Raw genomic sequence first — 18,039 nt, 5'->3', positions numbered from 1 at the left:
GTAGCTCTCATCCCATTTGCTCTGCCGAAACCATATCCCAAGCAGAAACTAATAGGATAGCCAAATTACTTACCCTGCCACAAAATGAAAGGATAATACTATTTCTTTTAGTGGTGCATTAGTGTTGATGTGCAGAATGATTTGATTAGATAATCAGTGCTGTAAAATTTCAGACTATAGAAGGAAAAAATAGTCCAGACCTGCAATAGTACTTTTTAGTATTTTTATATAAGGTGGTAGCTTAATGCTAGTTGCTAGATGCTAGTAATGGAAATGTTTTTGTTCAAATCCCAGGGCTGAGAGAAAGCCACACTTGCACCCTGTCAGCTAACAAAAGTGTTACAGTTCTAGTAACTTTTCTTGAGACCATATAATCTGTCGACATTTATACACTATTGCTGCAACATTAAGTGTATAGGGACATTTTCACTAACCTTTCGTGTGAATGTTGTGTGAGAAATGTTCCAAAAACATTTTTATGTTTGTAACATTACAGTCTAACACTATAAGGGGAATATAAAACACTTTGGGATGTGACATCACACCACCTCATCTTTGATTATTTTCCTGTAAAAGTGAGCTTTGTTCCTTACATAATCACATTCTCTGATACCTGATAGTTGGGTTTGAGCTCAGCTTCAACATGGATTTTTTCTAAGTAAGTCACTTTGCATAAAAGTAACCACCAAATCGACTAATGAGGGCTGACAAAAAAAAGCATAAAAATGTCAAATCAGGCAGAAGCTTCCCAACATGGACACGACAATGTTACACACTGACAAAAGGCTCTCAGTACATGTGGTTTCATACTATATTATCCATCCATCCATCTTCAACCACTTACTCCTTTTCAGGGCCCCAGGAAGCATCGGGCACAAGGCGGAGTACACCCTGGAGAGGGTTCCAGTCCATCACAGGGCACAATCACATACAGACTCATTCATACACTACAGACACTTTAGACACCTACCATTAATATATATGAAAATTTGTTTTTATTAATTTACTAAAAATGGTAATCCAAAATCCAGAATCTCTCTACACACTGTTTATATGGATACAGTACTTAAATATGATTTACTATTTATATATTATTGAAATATAAATATATATCGAGAGCGAGAGAGACTATATTATGTGCATAAATTATATATTAAAATTATAAACAACTGCTACAAAACTCGAGAAAGCCACCATTATAAAATATAAAATAATATCTATAAGACTGAATGAGTAATTGGTTCCGGGAGAAACAGCGCGTGCCACTATTGGATGTGACGTCACAGGTCAGGGCGACAGCTTTAAGACTTCTGCTTGTTCTTAAATGTTTATTTTCAAATTTTAGAATGTTTATTTTCGAAGGTTTAGGAGGGTATATAAAGCGAGACGGAGCGATGGAACTTCAGTTCTAAACCTCTCAAACTCTCTCTGGATTACACGTGCGAGTTTCAATCTCTGACCGTTTTCTACATGGCGATCTGCAATCAACTCCTGAACCGAGTCACCGCTACGATCATCCCGGCACCGCTACAGTCATCCCGGCACCGAGTCACCGCTACAGTCATCCCGGCACCGAGTCACCGCTACGATCATCCCGGCACCGCTACAGTCATCCCGGCACCGAGTCACCGCTACAGTCATCCCGGCACCGAGTCACCGCTACGATCATCCCGGCAGCACTTGTGGCGTCGCAGCGATGATCTTTAGGAGAGAAGAATTGCCGCAGCTCCTGGAGGATAAACCTGAGACCGGAGTGAGCGGACTGTCTGACAGCAACGGTAAGTTACCCCTTTTCCTTTCAGCATCACACACACTTCATTTCAGTTAAGCACAAGTGCTTTAAACACAGCGTTATCAAAATAGCACTAAACCGGTGTTCTACCGAAGCGCACAATTATAGCTAATATCTATGGATCCATCATCCTACCACATCAAAAACCCCCTACTGTGGGTTTCTGCTGACTTCGGAAAATAATTTAGTGTAACTCTGTCGAAGATTCTTATTAGGCAATGGTGTGGTGATTTTACACTGCAAAATACCCTATCAGACTGTCCTACTGATATCAAATAAACAGGTGTGGTGAGTTTACACTGCAAAATACCCTATCAGATTTCCAAGTCCACGAGCAAGTAGTATAAAATGATGGGCGTGTTGTGCAACGTCACAAAAAGAGGCGATATTGATGTGCGCATGCACAGTAAGCCCTGGTAGAACACTGACTGTAGGATGAAATGTCAGGACACCTGATTTGCTAGCGCTTGGTTTAAATTGTTGTTTTTTTTAATGTTACATGGTTTACTTAAAGTTTGTTTTGATTCTTTTTTACGAAATGTGGAGATGTATCTCACTTCATCTCCCTTCACACAGGAACATGGATGGAGGAAACCCCGTCTGACCTGCTGCTTGCCAGTGAGCTCCAGTGCAACACCGTGGAGGCTCGTGACAATGAGGAGTCCTACAGTCCTGATCAGGTAGGTATCACTTGTTTTGCTGGGGAGAATGTACACCGGGGGAGGAGACGGAGGGAGCAGATGAGTGAGGACAACACCGAAGAGGCCCCTCCGAGAAGAAGACAGCGTTTGGAGCAAGAAGATGAAGACGATGAGCTGATTGACTTTGCTGGTTGGGAGAGGAGCTTGTCCCCTTCGTGGCACGTATCCCCTACATTGCCATTCGTACCAGCTGAAGATACTCCATCCAGCAGAGCGAATTTCTGGATGAGGATGAGGGTGCAGATGAGTGAAGAAGAGGACAACAATGAAGAGGATACTCCTAGAAGTAGGCAACATGAGGAGCAAGAAGACACTGAGAATGATTTGGAGAGGAGCTCATCATCCTTCTCCCTTACTTTTCACTTCTTTCACACTAAAGATAGTGCGATTTACGTCCTTCTTGTCGTTATCAGCATTCACGACGTAATTTTGGGCCCAACTGGACTTGTTCCCGTTTCCACTGACATTCCCCTTAGTTTTCTAGTTACTCTTAATTAGCAGTATGGCACTCGCTATTAAGCTTCCTTGAGGTAAGCTCCAGTCTTAGGAATTTTCCAGTCTGGTAAGTATTTCACCTCTAGTCTCCAGCATCAGTCTTTCTAAAAATCTGTGGTAAGTATTTTCGGACGCTAGCCTTCTCTCCGGTTCACTCATTTCATTTGTACAGTAGGATTTGTATTGTGGATTTAGGATATAAGCATTAATATAATGTATAGTTATCAAATTTAAATATATTAAATGTGTAGGCTAGACATATTAGTGCTAAAATAGGTTGTCTTTTTATTATGTTTATTAAATACAATAAACTTTTTATTAATTATTGCATTTAGTTAAATCTGTAATAATCAATAAACAATATTTTTTATCATAATATGTCTCAAGTGTCTCTGTCTTATACTATAACACTGTAAACACTTCTCATTGATTTCTCATATAATTACAGTGTAGAAATACAGCTTCAGTTGAAACCTTGGTGTGCAGAAGTAATTGCACTGTTTTCCTCCCACAAGTATTGGACAACATGGACATTGTTTAAATTCTAATAAGCAAAAATATTCCAAGCTGTCATATCTATAATTATCTATAATTAATAAGCTGGTATTATAACACAAAATAAACATAAATCCCAAGGTGCAATTTTACTGTAGAAACAAGTTCATTCTCACACGTGATTGCAGCATGTTGGTCAATTTATTAGTTTACAGGTGAAACAGCAGATATCAGAGAGATGCAGATAGACCGGAGTGTTTGAATAACCAGTTTACATTACATACAGGGGGTGACTTGTTCATGAACTATTTTTGGGAAGTGCAATACCCATGTGGGACCATCCATAGAACCCAGAAGAAGCATCCATAGAACATAGAAGTATTTTCACTTAATATTTCGGGAAATATGCTTAAGGAAGTTCAAAAACTCAACCTATAGGCTGATAAACAAACAAACAAATAGATGTATAAGCTATCAATGGTGTGACTTACATTTCAGAGTGGCGAATGCCAACTCATAAGCCCAGAGGTCATTTTGTTTAGTACTGCGTCATTCTCAGTGTCTTAGTGTGGGACAGGGGCATATCAGTTGGCCCTATAATCCAGCATCTTCCACACACAGGCTGCTTGAAAAGTGTCTGCTTGTGTGTAAATGCAGTCAGGAAACCCTTGCTTAGTCATGATTTTAGCCCCTACTGAGGGAGCTTAAGATGTGCGCTTTGTAGTGAACTTGGTGCGTGCGTCTCACTTTAGGAGCAAGACGAAGGGCACAAGCTCAGAGTAAACACGCAGACCCACACATCCACACAGTATACACACAAATTTGGAGCAACTTGTTGCAGTGACTACCACTGGGAATGAAGACAGTAGAGCGCATATGCCCACTAGCAGAAGCAGTGCCATTGTGGAAGTAGCCAATAAGCTTAACTTAGGTGCTTAGCAGGATTAAAGCAAATATATTTTTTTTCAATTAAATAATTAATTAATAATTAAATACATTCACTTTTTGTTGCAATTGAGCAAACTCCCAATGTAGTGCCTATCTTGGGTGAAGGGTCACAGACGGCTTCTCCTTCATCTTGTAGGATGGTTGGTTGGTCTACTGCTCAGAAGGTTGTGAGTTCAAGCTGCCACTGTTGGGCCCCTAAGCAAAGTCCTTAACCCTCAGTTGCTCAGATGTACGAATGAGATAAATGTAAGTCGCTCTGGATAAGGGTGCCTGCCAAATACCATAAATGTAATATACACTGGTGAATTTTATATAAGATCGCACTCCCTCCAGAATGTTTAATTTTAGTGGCAAGAAAACTGCTTTGTTGTCAAAAGTGGAATGCTAGTTGTACCACCCATGTTACACATGGCGAGGTGTAATCAGTTCAGCACCTTACGTGCAACTCATGGATGGACTTGTGGTTATCGCCATCTAGGAGTCATGAACCGGAAAATCCCCAAACTAGAATGATAGCTCTGTGTGTGTTGTGTGTGTGCATGGGGTGAACACTAAAGCCCTGTCTGAAATTGCTCCTTCACTTACTTTCACTATTTACTATATGGCCTGTTAATGTAGAGCGCTAAATAAAATCACAGCATGATCTGTACAATTTAAGTGTGCCTTTTGGGGTGTTGCCAGACAGTAAGACCACTGATTGCATGAATTTGTTATTTAAGCAGTTATGTAACCAGTTTTTTGACATTTCCACTAAAAGAAATGGGAATATGTATGAACTTGATGACAAAGATGGCAAAGTTAATCTCATCTCGCCGAGCTTCTGGGCAAACCACCCAAACCTGAATAGTTAAGACAGCCCAGCAAAGACTCAACGTGAAAACAAACATTTGAAAAAAAGTCAGAATGAAGGAGTAGCTGGCGATTCAAATTCATTCATCAATGATACGGTCCAGCTCTATTGATGAAACAAGTTTCCAGCCAATAACACCCCCTTCAAAAATGGTTTAATAATCCAGTGTCCATTGATTGAGTGCGATGAGCCTCGCTGAGTTGCCATGAGAAAATATAAATAACAGATAAATAAATAAAGTAGAATTTCAAAAATGGTATGAAAAAAAGGAAAGGAGTAGTGCCAAAATGTAAAATGTTAAACACTTTGTTTCTGAGGAAAGCTAAGCGTTTTAAGTAAATTTGCTGTCCCCTCAAAATAACTCAACACACAGCCATTAATGTCTAAACCGCTGGCAACAAAAGTGAGTACACCCCTAAGTAAAAATGTCCAAATTGGGCCCAAAGTGTCAATATTTTGTGTGGCCACCATTATTTTCCAGTACTGCCTTAACCCTTAACCACTGGAGTCCTCTTCCACTCCTCCATGACGATATCACTTAGCTGGTGGATGTTAGAGACCTTGTGCTCCTCCACCTTCCGTTTGAAGATGCCCCACAGATGCTCAATAGGGTTTAAGTCTGGAGACATAAAGAGAGGAGAGGCTTCCTTCTGGGAAGACAGCCATGCAGACCAATTTTATGCAGTGTGCAGCGTATGGTGTGAGCCCTGACAGGCTGACCCCCCACCCCTTCAACCTCTGCAGCAATGCTGGCAGCACTCATATGTCTATTTCCCGAAGACAACCTCTGGATATGACGTTGAGCACGTGCACTCAACATCTTAGGTTTACCATGGCGAGGCCTGTTCTGAGGGGAACCTGTCCTGTTAAACCGCTGTATGGTCTTGGCCACTGTGCTGCAGCTCAGTGTCAGGGTCTTGGCAATCTTCTTATAGCCTAGGCCATCTTTATGTAGAGCAACAATTCTTTTTTCCAGATCCTCAGAGAGTTCTTTGCCATGAGGTGCCATGTTGAACTTCCAGTGACCAGTATGAGGGAGTGTGAGAGCGATGACACTAAATTTAGCACACTTGCTCCCCATTCACACCTGAGACCTTGTAACACTAACAAGTCACATGACACCGGGGAGGGAAAACAAGCATTAAGACTAATAAAACATAGATGTAAAGTGATGTATTACACAGACAAATTAACCATGAGTAAAAACATATGTATATATACCTGTTTTGCCTTTTCAGCATCTATGGTTTCTCTGATGCTGGTCCTTGCTCTTTGATTCTGCCCCACCCTCTCTGTCTCTTCATCATCCATTGAAGAGAGTGAAAAAGTATCAGTGCATGTACTGGGGGTTGAGGATGTTGTGGGTGAAAACTCTGACAGAGAAAACAAAACATCATTTTCATGTTTCTGTTAAATTCAATCAGAGATACAGATACACCTTTCAGACAACCATCAAACACCCATGAGTGTTCTTTGCTGCTGGAAGGCAAGGATTTTGCATTACAAATCAAAGTACAACAACAACAACAATAATAATAGTAAAACTAAGGATGCCCCACCAGTGTAATATTGGGATTGTTTCTCTGTCCCAAACGCATTTCTTTTGTCCCCAGAATATTGTTACACTGGAGCCCTTGAAAGAATGTCTGAAATTCTATCATTTATTTACCTTCAGGCAATCCAGCAAAAAGATTTTCTTCCAGACATCTTACAGTTAAGCATAAATGTGGACTGCTTTCAATCAATTCGTGGAAGTTGTCCTCCTCTACATTAATATCTGTGTCATCGAAGACTTGAAGAGCAGCAGTTTTTGCTTTTAGCCCAAATTTGCTTTTAAATGAAAAGTAATTTTATCATTGGCATGAACATAGACATTAAAATTTATTTGTTCATATTTAAGGTAAACCAAATCATGACATGAGAAATCAAAATCTAAAATAAAATTGTCCTTAATCTTTTAACATATCATTGTACCATTAAAACGTCCTGCAGGTTTCATAGCGTAATACATCTGTTTTAGTACAAAAAGAGCATTTATTTAACCAAGCTCCAAAAACGGCTCATTTGGAAGTGGCAGGATTTGTGACATCACACGGGCAAATACATTTGTATATGACTGACCCTACAGCAAGACTTGGTGTAGCGACTACCAATGGGAGTGAAGACAGTAGGGTGTATGTTATCCATAGCCATGAGTGGTGACATCCATCCATCCATCCATCCATCCATCCATCTTCTACTGCTTACTTCTTCTTCAGGGTCGTGGGGAAACCTGGAGCCTACCCCAGGAGCATCGGGCACAAGGCGGGGTACACCCTGGACAGGGTGCCAATCCATCACAGGGTGAGTGGTTACATTGAAGTCTTAACAGTAAAGGACAAAAAAATTGTTGTTTCAGTCAGAGAAAGTGTAGAAAAAAGTTATAAATTGCTACATTTTGTATGTTTTTTGTGCAAAAAACTTTACTAATATTATAATTATATCTCAGGGAAGATAAAAAAAATCATGTCATGATCCCTTTAATAACTTATCAAGTACAAACAGCACAGCCTTGAAACATGGAGACAAGTCATATAGACTTCTGATGTCAGCTTATGTCTCAAGCATAGTTGATACATGACTATCTACAGCACATTTCTAAGCAGTAGCACAAGCTTACCTTCAGTGAGAAAGTCTTGGAATGTAAAATCGTTTATCAATTTTACAAATTTCTTCACGCCTTGATATTGAACTTTCACCAACATGACAAAAGATGCTAGGGAAGAAAAATTTGAATTCTAACATTCCAAAGAAGAGTGTGAGTAGGCAAAGTCATTGCTGGGTATTTCCAAGGTCATTGCAGCTGCTCTTAGATACTCCATAAAAACAGCTGTAATGTGGTTGGCTTCGTGAGACTTGCAATCAGCACGGCACATACATGTTGGCCGAAACAAACGGAAATATACTATATTTCAGCTATGTGAACATCGTGGTGACAGGCTGGTGCGCGGCGCACAAGAAACAAAGATCACTCCTCCCGCGACTGCCGCGGTGGTGCTGAAGAGAAAGCCCCGCTTAGCACCACCAATGTTTTGGACAGCCAGAGAGCACGTGGTGGCAGTGCGGGGCCTCCAAACCTACACACACGGCTGGTGAATGGTGCGTGGAACAGAAATCCACCATCCAGCAGGCGAGGGGAGAGTATAAAAGGGCGATACTCCACTCGCAATGGGAGAGAAGTCTCTCAGTGCATGTGCGCAAGTCTGTGTTGTGTGTTATCAGACAATTTTTGACGAGTGCATGTCAGCTAATTGCTGTTGTGTGTTTTTTCAGAGGATTCCGATGCGAGCGAAGACTCCACCTCCTGGCTGCAACAGTGGCGTTGCCTGACGGCAGAACGGGGTCCCTGCCACTCGGAAAACCCCCAACACGACCCCAGCAACCCCGCAGATGACTGAGACCCGCACTTCAATGCACACACACACACACATATGCGCACCCACACCCATTTCACAGACTGTCCTGAATAAAGATACTCCAGGGGAAACATTAAAACGGCCTCCTGTGTGTCTGTGCTTTGCCCACCGATGGCTAAATTCCCTACACTGGTGGAGGATGCGGGCATGAGTACAGACCCACCCACCTGAACAAAACAAAAAAAAAAAAACAACTTTTTTTATAGATAAATCTTCCCACTTCACAAAAAAAGAGAACAAAAAAGAAAAAAGAAAATGCTGCAGCATCTCTTGAAGTCGAATCTCCAGCAGCAGGTTGTGACGCAGCAGCTTGCCCAAAGCCTGCAGGTCGTGACCCGGAAACTGGTGGCCCTGAAAGCAACGCCCCCCGCAGCCACCACGCCTCTCCCTGATCTCAGCCGCGAGGTCCGACGCCTGCTTCCCCCACTGATCCCAGAGGACGACATCGAGGCCTACCTAGAGGCCTTCGAACGGATCGGCCACTGCGAAGACTGGGGCATCGACGAGTGGCCACACATCCTCGGGCCGAAGTGGCGGACTATGGAAAAGTGAAGAAGGAGATTCTAGCGTGGTGTGGGCGAACCCCCCACCAGGCGGCAGTGGAGTTCCACCAAAACAGCTGCTGGCTGGGGGTCAAGCCACACAGGCAGATAGACACCCTCCTGCGCATAACCAGAGGTTGCGCCAACCCGACCTATATACTGCCATCGAGGTTGCAGAGAAGGTGGCCATGGATCGATTCCTAAGGACTCTGACGCCCACAGAATGCCAGGCCATGGGGATGCAGGCACCGGGGATGCCCAAGGTACTCCTAATCGCCCTGGAGCACACCTTGACCACCCTGGAACTTGGCCAGGAAGGACGGCGATCCCGCAGCCCACCTAGAATATTCCCACCACACCGGCCCGAACACCAGCGCTACTTCCAGGGGGTGGGGGGTTGGGGGAACCACCGAAGCCAGCCCGTGTACGGGACACCCAGGGACGAGCCCATGCTGACGAAGCCGGACCTGGAGACACCGAAGAAGGCCCAGAAACCCTGGCTGTCAGGGTGCGCCCTCCACACGCCGAACCCACGAAGAGCACCTACTTTGACTGTGTGGGTTGAAGCCCAGTCACCGTCCTGCTGGACTCCGGGAGCACAGTGACCCTGGCCCGACCAACAATCCTGCCAAAAAAAATCTGCAGGAACGGGACCATCACTGTAATTTGCGTCCATGGGGATGCCCGGGAAGTCCCCGCTGCCGAGGTCCAGATACAGGGTAAAACAGGCACCTGGCCACTCCTAGTCGGCGTCATCCCCGACCTCCCTGTGCCGCTGCTTCTGGGAAGAGACTGGCCAGGGTTCCCGGCCAACCCAGCTCCCAAATCCAGGAGGGCACCCCAGCAAGCGAAGGAGAGACGAGCCTGGCAGGCCTGCCTGGCACAAGATGAGGGGGACACCACAGCAGAAGGTGAGCCACACACACATGCTAACCCGATCTCATATGTGTTCCAACAGGCGAACCGGCAGGGGAACTTCAGGCGGGAGCAGAAGGAGGACAACCGCCTGAAACATTGCTGGGCCCAGGTGCGTCAGATAGAAGGGGTCGACCAGAGTCCGAACCAGAGACTTCCCTGCTCCAAAATCCACCCGGGGCCACGAGTACATACTCATCATCCTGGACTATGCCACCCGCTACCCCGAGGCGGTGCCGCTACACAAAGCCACCTCCCGTAACATCGTGAGAGAACTGGTGCTCCTGTTCAGCCGTGTGGGGATACCGAAGGACATCTTGACAGACCAAGGTATGCCTTTCGTCTCCAAACTAATGTCTGATCTGTGTCGGCTGTTGCAGGTTAAACACCTGAAGGCGTCCATCTACCACCCACAGACCGGCAGGCTCATCCAGAGGTTCAACCAAACCTTGAGGCAGATGCTACGGTGGGTGGTAGACAAAGAAGGGAGAAATTGGGACCTCCTCCTACCTTACATTCTCCTCATCGTCTGGGAGTGCCCCCAAGCCTCCACGGGTTCACCCCTTTCGAACTCCTCTTCGGATGGCGACCTTGAGGACTACTGGACATGTCCCGGGAAGCCTGGGAGGAACAGCCCTCCCCATTCCGCTCGGTCATCGATTATGTGCAGGAGATGCAGGGGAGGATTGACCGAGTGGCCCCGATCATCCAGGAACATATGAGAGCCACCCAGGAGGAGCAGAAACAAGAGCACAACCACCCGGTGCAACCCCAGGAGTTCCAACCTGGGGATCAGGTGCTCCTACTCATGCCGAACAGCTCCTGAAAGTTCCTAGCCTGGTGGCAAGGGCCATACAGGAAGGGGGCTGTGAACTATCACCTGCAACAGCCCAGTAAGCGAGCGAAGGCACAAATGTACCATGTGAACCTGCTGAAGAAATGGGTAGAGCCGGCACCAGTAGTGTCTGCGTTCATGGCCCAGGACATGGGTCACAGCGAGGGTGTTATGTTATTCAATGTATATCTGTTTGCTCTATGTGCCATTTGTGTGTCTGTCGGTGGTGGAATGGATTTATTTTGTCTCCTCCCCCTTCTATAGGCCCCACCTACTGCATGCGTATGCTCCGGCTTGCTACTGGATGATCACGTCTTGTCCACCCCTGCTCCGGCCTTGTGCGACAGGATTGGTTGCCTGCATGTTTCCGGAAGTGTACTTAAGCCTCGTCATTCTCCATCCCAGGGCAGATCATTGCCATTGCAATGTGTGTACAGAGAAGTGCATTTCGCCTGTGTATGACATTATGCCTGTTTTGACTTTGTTTATGCTCTGTCCCATTACGATTCATGTGATACCCTTGTATATATATGTACATATTATTTTTGTTAATTAACCCACTAATAGTCACGTCTGTAAATAGTGCATGGGTAAGAGTGGTTAGTAGGAAGTCGGTGCCATTTGTGTTTCTTCTTTTCTCTTGTTTTTGGGTTAGCTAGGAAGTGAGGGAAGACGGTGTACTTTTGTTTTCTTTTCTTGTAGTTTAATTAGTTTTCTTTGGTAAAGTTAGAGGGTATTTTTGTTTATTATTTTGGCCTGGCCGGCTTCTCAACATTGAAACCACTATACAGTGAGGGAAAAAAGTATTTGATCCCCTGCTGATTTTGTACGTTTGCCCACTGACAAAGAAATGATCATTCTATAATTTTAATGGTAGATTTATTTGAACAGTGAGAGACAGAATAACAACAAAAAAAATCCAGAAAAACGCATGTCAAAAATGTTATAAATTGATTTGCATTTTAATGAGGGAAATATGTATTTGACCCCTCTGCAAAACATGACTTAGTACTTGGTGGCAAAACCCTTGTTGGCAATCACAGAGGTCAGACGTTTCTTGTAGTTGGCCACCAGGTTTGCACACATTTCAGGAGGGATTTTGTCCCACTCCTCTTTGCAGATCTTCTCCAAGTCATTAAGGTTTCGAGGCTGACGTTTGGCAACTTGAACCTTCAGCTCCCTCCACAGATTTTCTATGGGATTAAGGTCTGGAGACTGGCTAGGCCACTCCAGGACCTTAATGTGCTTCTTCTTGAGCCACTCCTTTGTTGCCTTGGCCGTGTGTTTTGGGTCATTGTCATGCTGGAATACCCATCCACGACCCATTTTCAATGCCCTGGCTGAGGGAAGGAGGTTCTCACCCAAGATTTGATGGTACATGGCCCCGTCCATCGTCCCTTTGATGCGGTGAAGTTGTCCTGTCTCCTTAGCAGAAAAACAGGCCCAAAGCGTAATGTTTCCACCTCCATGTTTGACGGTGAGGATGGTGTTCTTGGGGTCATAGGCAGCATTCCTCCTCCTCCAAACACAGCAAGTTGAGTTGGTGCCAAAGAGCTCCATTTTGGTCTCATCTGACCACAACACTTTCACCCAGTTGTCCTCTGAATCATTCAGATGTTCATTGGCAAACTTCAGACGGGCATGTATATGTGCTTTCTTGAGCAGCGGACCTTGCGGGCACTGCAGGATTTCAGTCCTTCACGGTGTAGTGTGTTACCAATTGTTTTCTTGGTGACTATGGTCCCAGCTGCCTTGAGATCATTGACAAGATCTTCCCGTGTAGTTCTGGGTTGATTCCTCACTGTTCTCATGATCATTGCAACTCCACAAGGTGAGATCTTGCATGGATCCCCAGGCCGAGGGAGATTGATAGTTCTTTTGTGTTTCTTCCATTTGCGAATAATCACACCAACTGTTGTCACCTTCTCACCAAGCTGCTTGGCAATGGTCTTGTAGCCCATTCCAGACTTGTGTAGGTCTACAGTTTTGTCCCTGACATCCTTGGAGAGCTCTTTGGTCCTGGCCATGGTGGAGAGTTTGGAATCTGATTGATTGATTGCTTCTGTGGACAGGTGTCTTTTATACAGGTAAGAAGCTGAGATTAGGAGCACTCCCTTTAAGAGTGTGCTCCTAATCTCAGCTCGTTACCTGTATAAAAGACACCTGGGAGCCAGAAATCTTTCTGATTGAGAGGGGGTCAAATACTTATTTTCCTCATTAAAATGCATATCAATTTATAACATTTTTGACATGCGTTTTTCTGGATTTTCTTGTTGTTATTCTGTCTCTCACTGTTCAAATAAATCTACCATTAAAATTATAGACTGATCATTTCTTTGTCAGTGGGCAAACATACAAAATCAGCAGGGGATCAAATACTTTTTTCCCTCACTGTATATATATAAAAAAAGTGCTCCGTTTGGAGAATAAAAACAAAGTAAACGCAATCTTGGTCTCGCCAACCCTTTTCTTTTCTTTTTTTTTATTTTATTGTATGTTGCGGCCCGACCTTGGTCCAGCTGGGTGAAGACCTCACCCCCGTGCAAAGACAGGAGCTATCAGAGTTGGTAAGTCAATTCACAGATGTGTTCTCTACCTCCCCAGGAATGACACAGCTGGTCCACCATGAGATCAAGACCCGGCCGGGGGTGGTGGTCCCTATCGTGTCCTGGTGGCCCACCGCAAGGCTATCGAGGAGGAGGTCGGCCAAATGCTGTGGGACAACATCATAGAGGAATCCAACAGCCCCTGGTCCAGCCCCATCATAGTCGTGCCGAAGCGCAACGGAAGTATGCGCATATGCAATGACTTCTGGAAGCTGAACCAGGTCTCGGAGTTCGACAGCTATCCCCTCCCCCGAGTGGACAACCTAATGGAGCGATTGGGGAGGGCTCGGTTCATATTCACCCTGGACCTAACCAAAGGCTACTGGCAAGTGGCACTGGGCCCAAAAGCGAGACTGAAGATGGCCTTCAGCATGGCGAACGGCCACTGGCAATACCAGGTTCTCCCATTCGGGCTCCACAACGTTGCCCCCAATGTTCCAGTGGCTGATGGACATTGTCCTGCAACCCCATCATGCCTTCGCAGCTGGCTACCTGGACGATGTGGTCATCCAGTCCTCCACTTGGTCGGTGAAGGTCTCAGTTGTCTGCGGGGTTGCCGGGGTCATGCTGGGGGTTTCCCGAGTGGCAGGGACCCCGTTCTGCTGTTCCACTCTGGTGATCACCTGTTCCACCTAGGGGAGGTCCTGAAGGAGCTCCAGAAGAGCGGAACGGCAGAACGGGGTCCCTGCCACTCGGGAAACCCCCAGCATGACTCCGGCAACCCTGCAGACAACTGAGACCTTCACCGAACGATCGCACTTCAACGCACACACACACACACGTGCACCCACACCCCCTTCACAGACTGTCCTGAATAAAGATTTCTCCACGGGAAACACTAAAATGGCCTCCTGTGTGTCTGTGCTCCCTACAATATGAAACAATAATTATACCATTCCTGTCATATTTTATTGCTGATTTGAAATGTTATCGACATGTGAGTTTGGCAGGCAGGGTTTGAGATTTCAGTTAGGATAAGGTTAGATTAGGTTGGATTTCGGTTTCGCTTAGGTCTAACTCTAACCTGCATTCAGTGCATTAACTAATGTTAAATATAACATGTGATTTTTAAATTTTGCTAGATTGTGTTTATATTTACAGTAATAGCATTTATTAATCCTAGTTAATGTATTTTTAATGTTAGTTCATGTTAACTTATGTAGTATACTGGGTAATGTAGTTAACTAATACAAAAAAAATTGAACCTTATTGTAAAGTGTTACCATTATTATTTTACTGCATATTATTATGCAATAGTAACAGAATTTGTGGTAACATTTTCATTAAAGCCCATTTATAATGCATTGTAATCGCATTTTTTTGTTGGTAGTTCGTAGTGCTTGCCTGTCAGACATCTCGGTCTGGATGAGGGAACACAACCTTCAGCTCAACCTGGCAAAATCTGAGCTTCTCGTCGGACGGCCAGGAACCATGGGGTGATTCTCGATGACAGCTTGTCCTTTACAGACCACATATCAAATGCACGGTCCTGTAGGTTCATCCTGTATAACATCAAGAAAATCAGATCCTACCTCACTGAACAGGCTACACAACTACTAGTCCAGGCTCTTGTTATCTCAAAACTGGACTATTGCAACTCACTATTCTCAGGCCTCCCGGCCAGCCCCATCACACCCCTTCAAATGATTCAGAATACAGCAGCACGCCCATGTCACACCCCTCTTCATCTCCCTCCACTGGCTTCCTGTAGCCGCTCACATCAAATTCAAGGCCTTGATGCTCACCTACAAGACCTTGTCTGGAACAGCACCCTCCTACCTCAACTCTCTCCTGAAGGCTTATGTTCCCTCATGCAGTCTGCGATCAATCAATGACCGACGCATAGTAGTACCTACTCAGCGTGGCTCAAGGTCCCTTTCAAGAACATTCAAACTAACTGTTCCTCAGTGGTGGAATGAACCTCCAACCTCAATCCAGACCACAGAATCTGTCACCATCTTCAAAAAACAGCTAAAGACCCACCTCTTCTGTGAACGCCTTACCAACCCCTAAATAAATAAATAAATAAATAAATAAATAAATTTCTCTGACACGTACACCTCTACTCTGCGCACTTTGCTTCTGCTGGGACTCAATTAATGGATCTTGTATGGTAGGACTACTTGTATTGTTCTCTGCTTGATATATCACTTTGCTTGTATTTTCTCATTTGTAAGTCGCTTTGGATAAAAGCGTCTGCTAAATGAATAAATGAATAAATGTAAATGTAGTGGTGTCTAGCATGTCCGTTGTCTTGACGAGTGGATCACGTGCTTTTTCTTCTTCTTCAGCGAACAGTACTGGTGCTGAGTCATTATTGTTGTTATCAACCTTTCTGCTGAATAAAAATAGGGGCTGCTTTTGTAATACTTTTCATTCGCGCACATGCTCCTAAAAACATTTCAAAGTTTGCACACATCTATATTTAGTCGCAAATGTGAGTGAAACGCTCAGCCTGTCCAGCCGTTCTTCAAACACATGTTCATAACATGATGAGTGGACCTGAACAGTTAATATCCTACCTGGCCAGGAAATAAATGTTCAAAGTGCTTCTTCCCAGTTGTTTCTTGCTGTGTTGGCTGATATTTTCTCTGTACTGTCTTCATTTAGAGAAGAGTGTAACATGCGCTTCACGGAAATTCTGCACGATATAAAGCTACGCACGCAGGTGCACGTTTAATTTTAAACAAGAAAACGTGCATTTTTGAGTTATGTTCACTTACACTTAAACTGTCAGAGAATATTCGAGAACATAATAATGCACCATTCAATTAAAATATAAGACAAATTGCATTTCATGGCCATAATCTGCCAGCGCCACAGGAAGTGGGGAAAATTACATGCTGCGTTATTTGTGTTAATACGTTTTAATATGTTTTAACGTGTTAAACATTAATCACATAAATTAACAAGTTATTTTTTCCCGCCAAAAATTCTAAAATATAACAAAACCCAGGTTGAGTGAGAAAACTGATCAACCTAACCATTTAAAATACTTTTAAAACACTTACCTCAATTTGCCAGATAATTAGCTATCTAGCTAGCTGGCCTGGTGGCTCCTCACGGTTCTATGCAGTATTATCTAAAAGGAAACAATATTAGCACTCTGGCAATTTTGGAAAACTTACGTGTGATATTAGAAATTTTGAGAAACTTAAATCAAATCTTAAAATCGATAGAATTAAGTGGTCCAAAAAGTATTTCTCAAGATCTAACACTAGAACTTCAACACTTCACTCTGAAATGCCTTAACACTGGGAAATTAATACTGATGAATTTGTTGTGTACACTCACTCTCCAATATACTGGATTACTAGTCTGTCTGTAGCGGTCTGTAGGAATGTTTGCCAGGTTCAGCATCCTTATGGAAGTGTGACCGACAGCCAGGTGAGAGAGACTAGGATTTTAACCACTCCCACTGGAATGGCCAATCCTCTATGCTGGCCAGCACACGAATGGTCCCCCTCTGGTGATGGGAAAGCTGTTATATGTGACGTATTATACAAACACTGAGGCCCTGGGACAAACGGTCTTACATCAGAACTGCATTTCATCATGCAGTTCCCTAAGAGCGCCTCCAAGCTTCCCAGGATGATTAAGGTGTCCATGGCATTTTTTTCAGTCATAAATTTGAAGGCAGAATTTAATGTGTCCTTCTTGGCAAATGCAATCCCACAATGCAATAAGAACGAGTTTCTTCAGTGGAAAATAGGCTGGAAGATTGTGCTACGACCATGACCAGACAAATGGTCACATTTTTCTGCCCACCAAATTGAGCTTTACTGGATATTTATTATGGAGTCAATACATGGCAAATAACATAATTAAGAAGATAAATGGCATCACCTTTATCAAGAATTAATTAAAGGCTTTTATTCACGTGCAATGGTTTGTGTATTAAAACAATACATTGTTAAATTGACTGCTTATTGTTTTAGTCTGGCTTTTAGATGGTAAATGGATTCAGTCGAAGTCAGATCCTTGTCAACAACGGCTTTTGAAAGTGAATAAATAAAGAAAAAAATCTCACTTGTCTTAGATTAATAGTTAATGATATATGCCAGTGCATTTTGCATGAGTGCCTGCAATGTTAATCAAATGTATGCACCAAGTCCCTGATGAATAAATGGCAAGATTGCGTAAATTTAACACATAGCTGTTGACAGTCAATGTTGCTCATATTTTAGAGCTCATGAACCATTTTAAATAAGTGGTATCTTTTGGCCAAAGATTGTATAATAATACTGAGTTTGTCTTTGTGTACCCTGTTTCCTACTTTTCTCTGGATTATTTGAATAGGGCCGTATTCAGAGTTGAGTTCAGTGAGAAGTCAATACCAAAATTGCCCAGATCAGCCTTCTGACTTCAGACTTAATGACAGGATTTGCATGCGAGGTGGAGTTCA

At 43.8% G+C, this 18,039-nt stretch overlaps 1 protein-coding gene across 1 annotated transcript; it reads left to right on the top strand.

Annotated features, from left to right (window-relative positions):
- Positions 1–1,287: 1,287 nt before the first annotated feature.
- On the top strand, positions 1,288–3,256 carry LOC108255455 (uncharacterized). The gene is made up of 2 exons (XM_017451396.3): positions 1,288–1,778; positions 2,369–3,256. Exons 1-2 carry the CDS (start codon positions 1,697–1,699, stop codon positions 2,989–2,991), a joined length of 705 nt encoding a protein of 234 aa, XP_017306885.2. The 5' UTR covers positions 1,288–1,696; the 3' UTR covers positions 2,992–3,256.
- The last annotated feature ends 14,783 nt before the right edge of the window (positions 3,257–18,039 follow it).

This window comes from Ictalurus punctatus, chromosome 22 (genome assembly GCF_001660625.3).
Source record: "Ictalurus punctatus breed USDA103 chromosome 22, Coco_2.0, whole genome shotgun sequence".
In the NCBI taxonomy this organism is placed as follows: domain Eukaryota; kingdom Metazoa; phylum Chordata; class Actinopteri; order Siluriformes; family Ictaluridae; genus Ictalurus; species Ictalurus punctatus.
This window is presented reverse-complemented; position numbering and strand designations above follow the sequence as displayed.

Excerpts from the sequence above, each read along its gene's own strand:
- LOC108255455 (XM_017451396.3), top strand. The coding sequence starts at position 1,697 with ATGATCTTTAGGAGAGAAGAATTGCCGCAGCTCCTGGAGGATAAACCT. Across the intron at positions 1,779-2,368 it reads CGGACTGTCTGACAGCAACG|GAACATGGATGGAGGAAACC; the intron begins GTAAGTTACCCC and ends CCCTTCACACAG.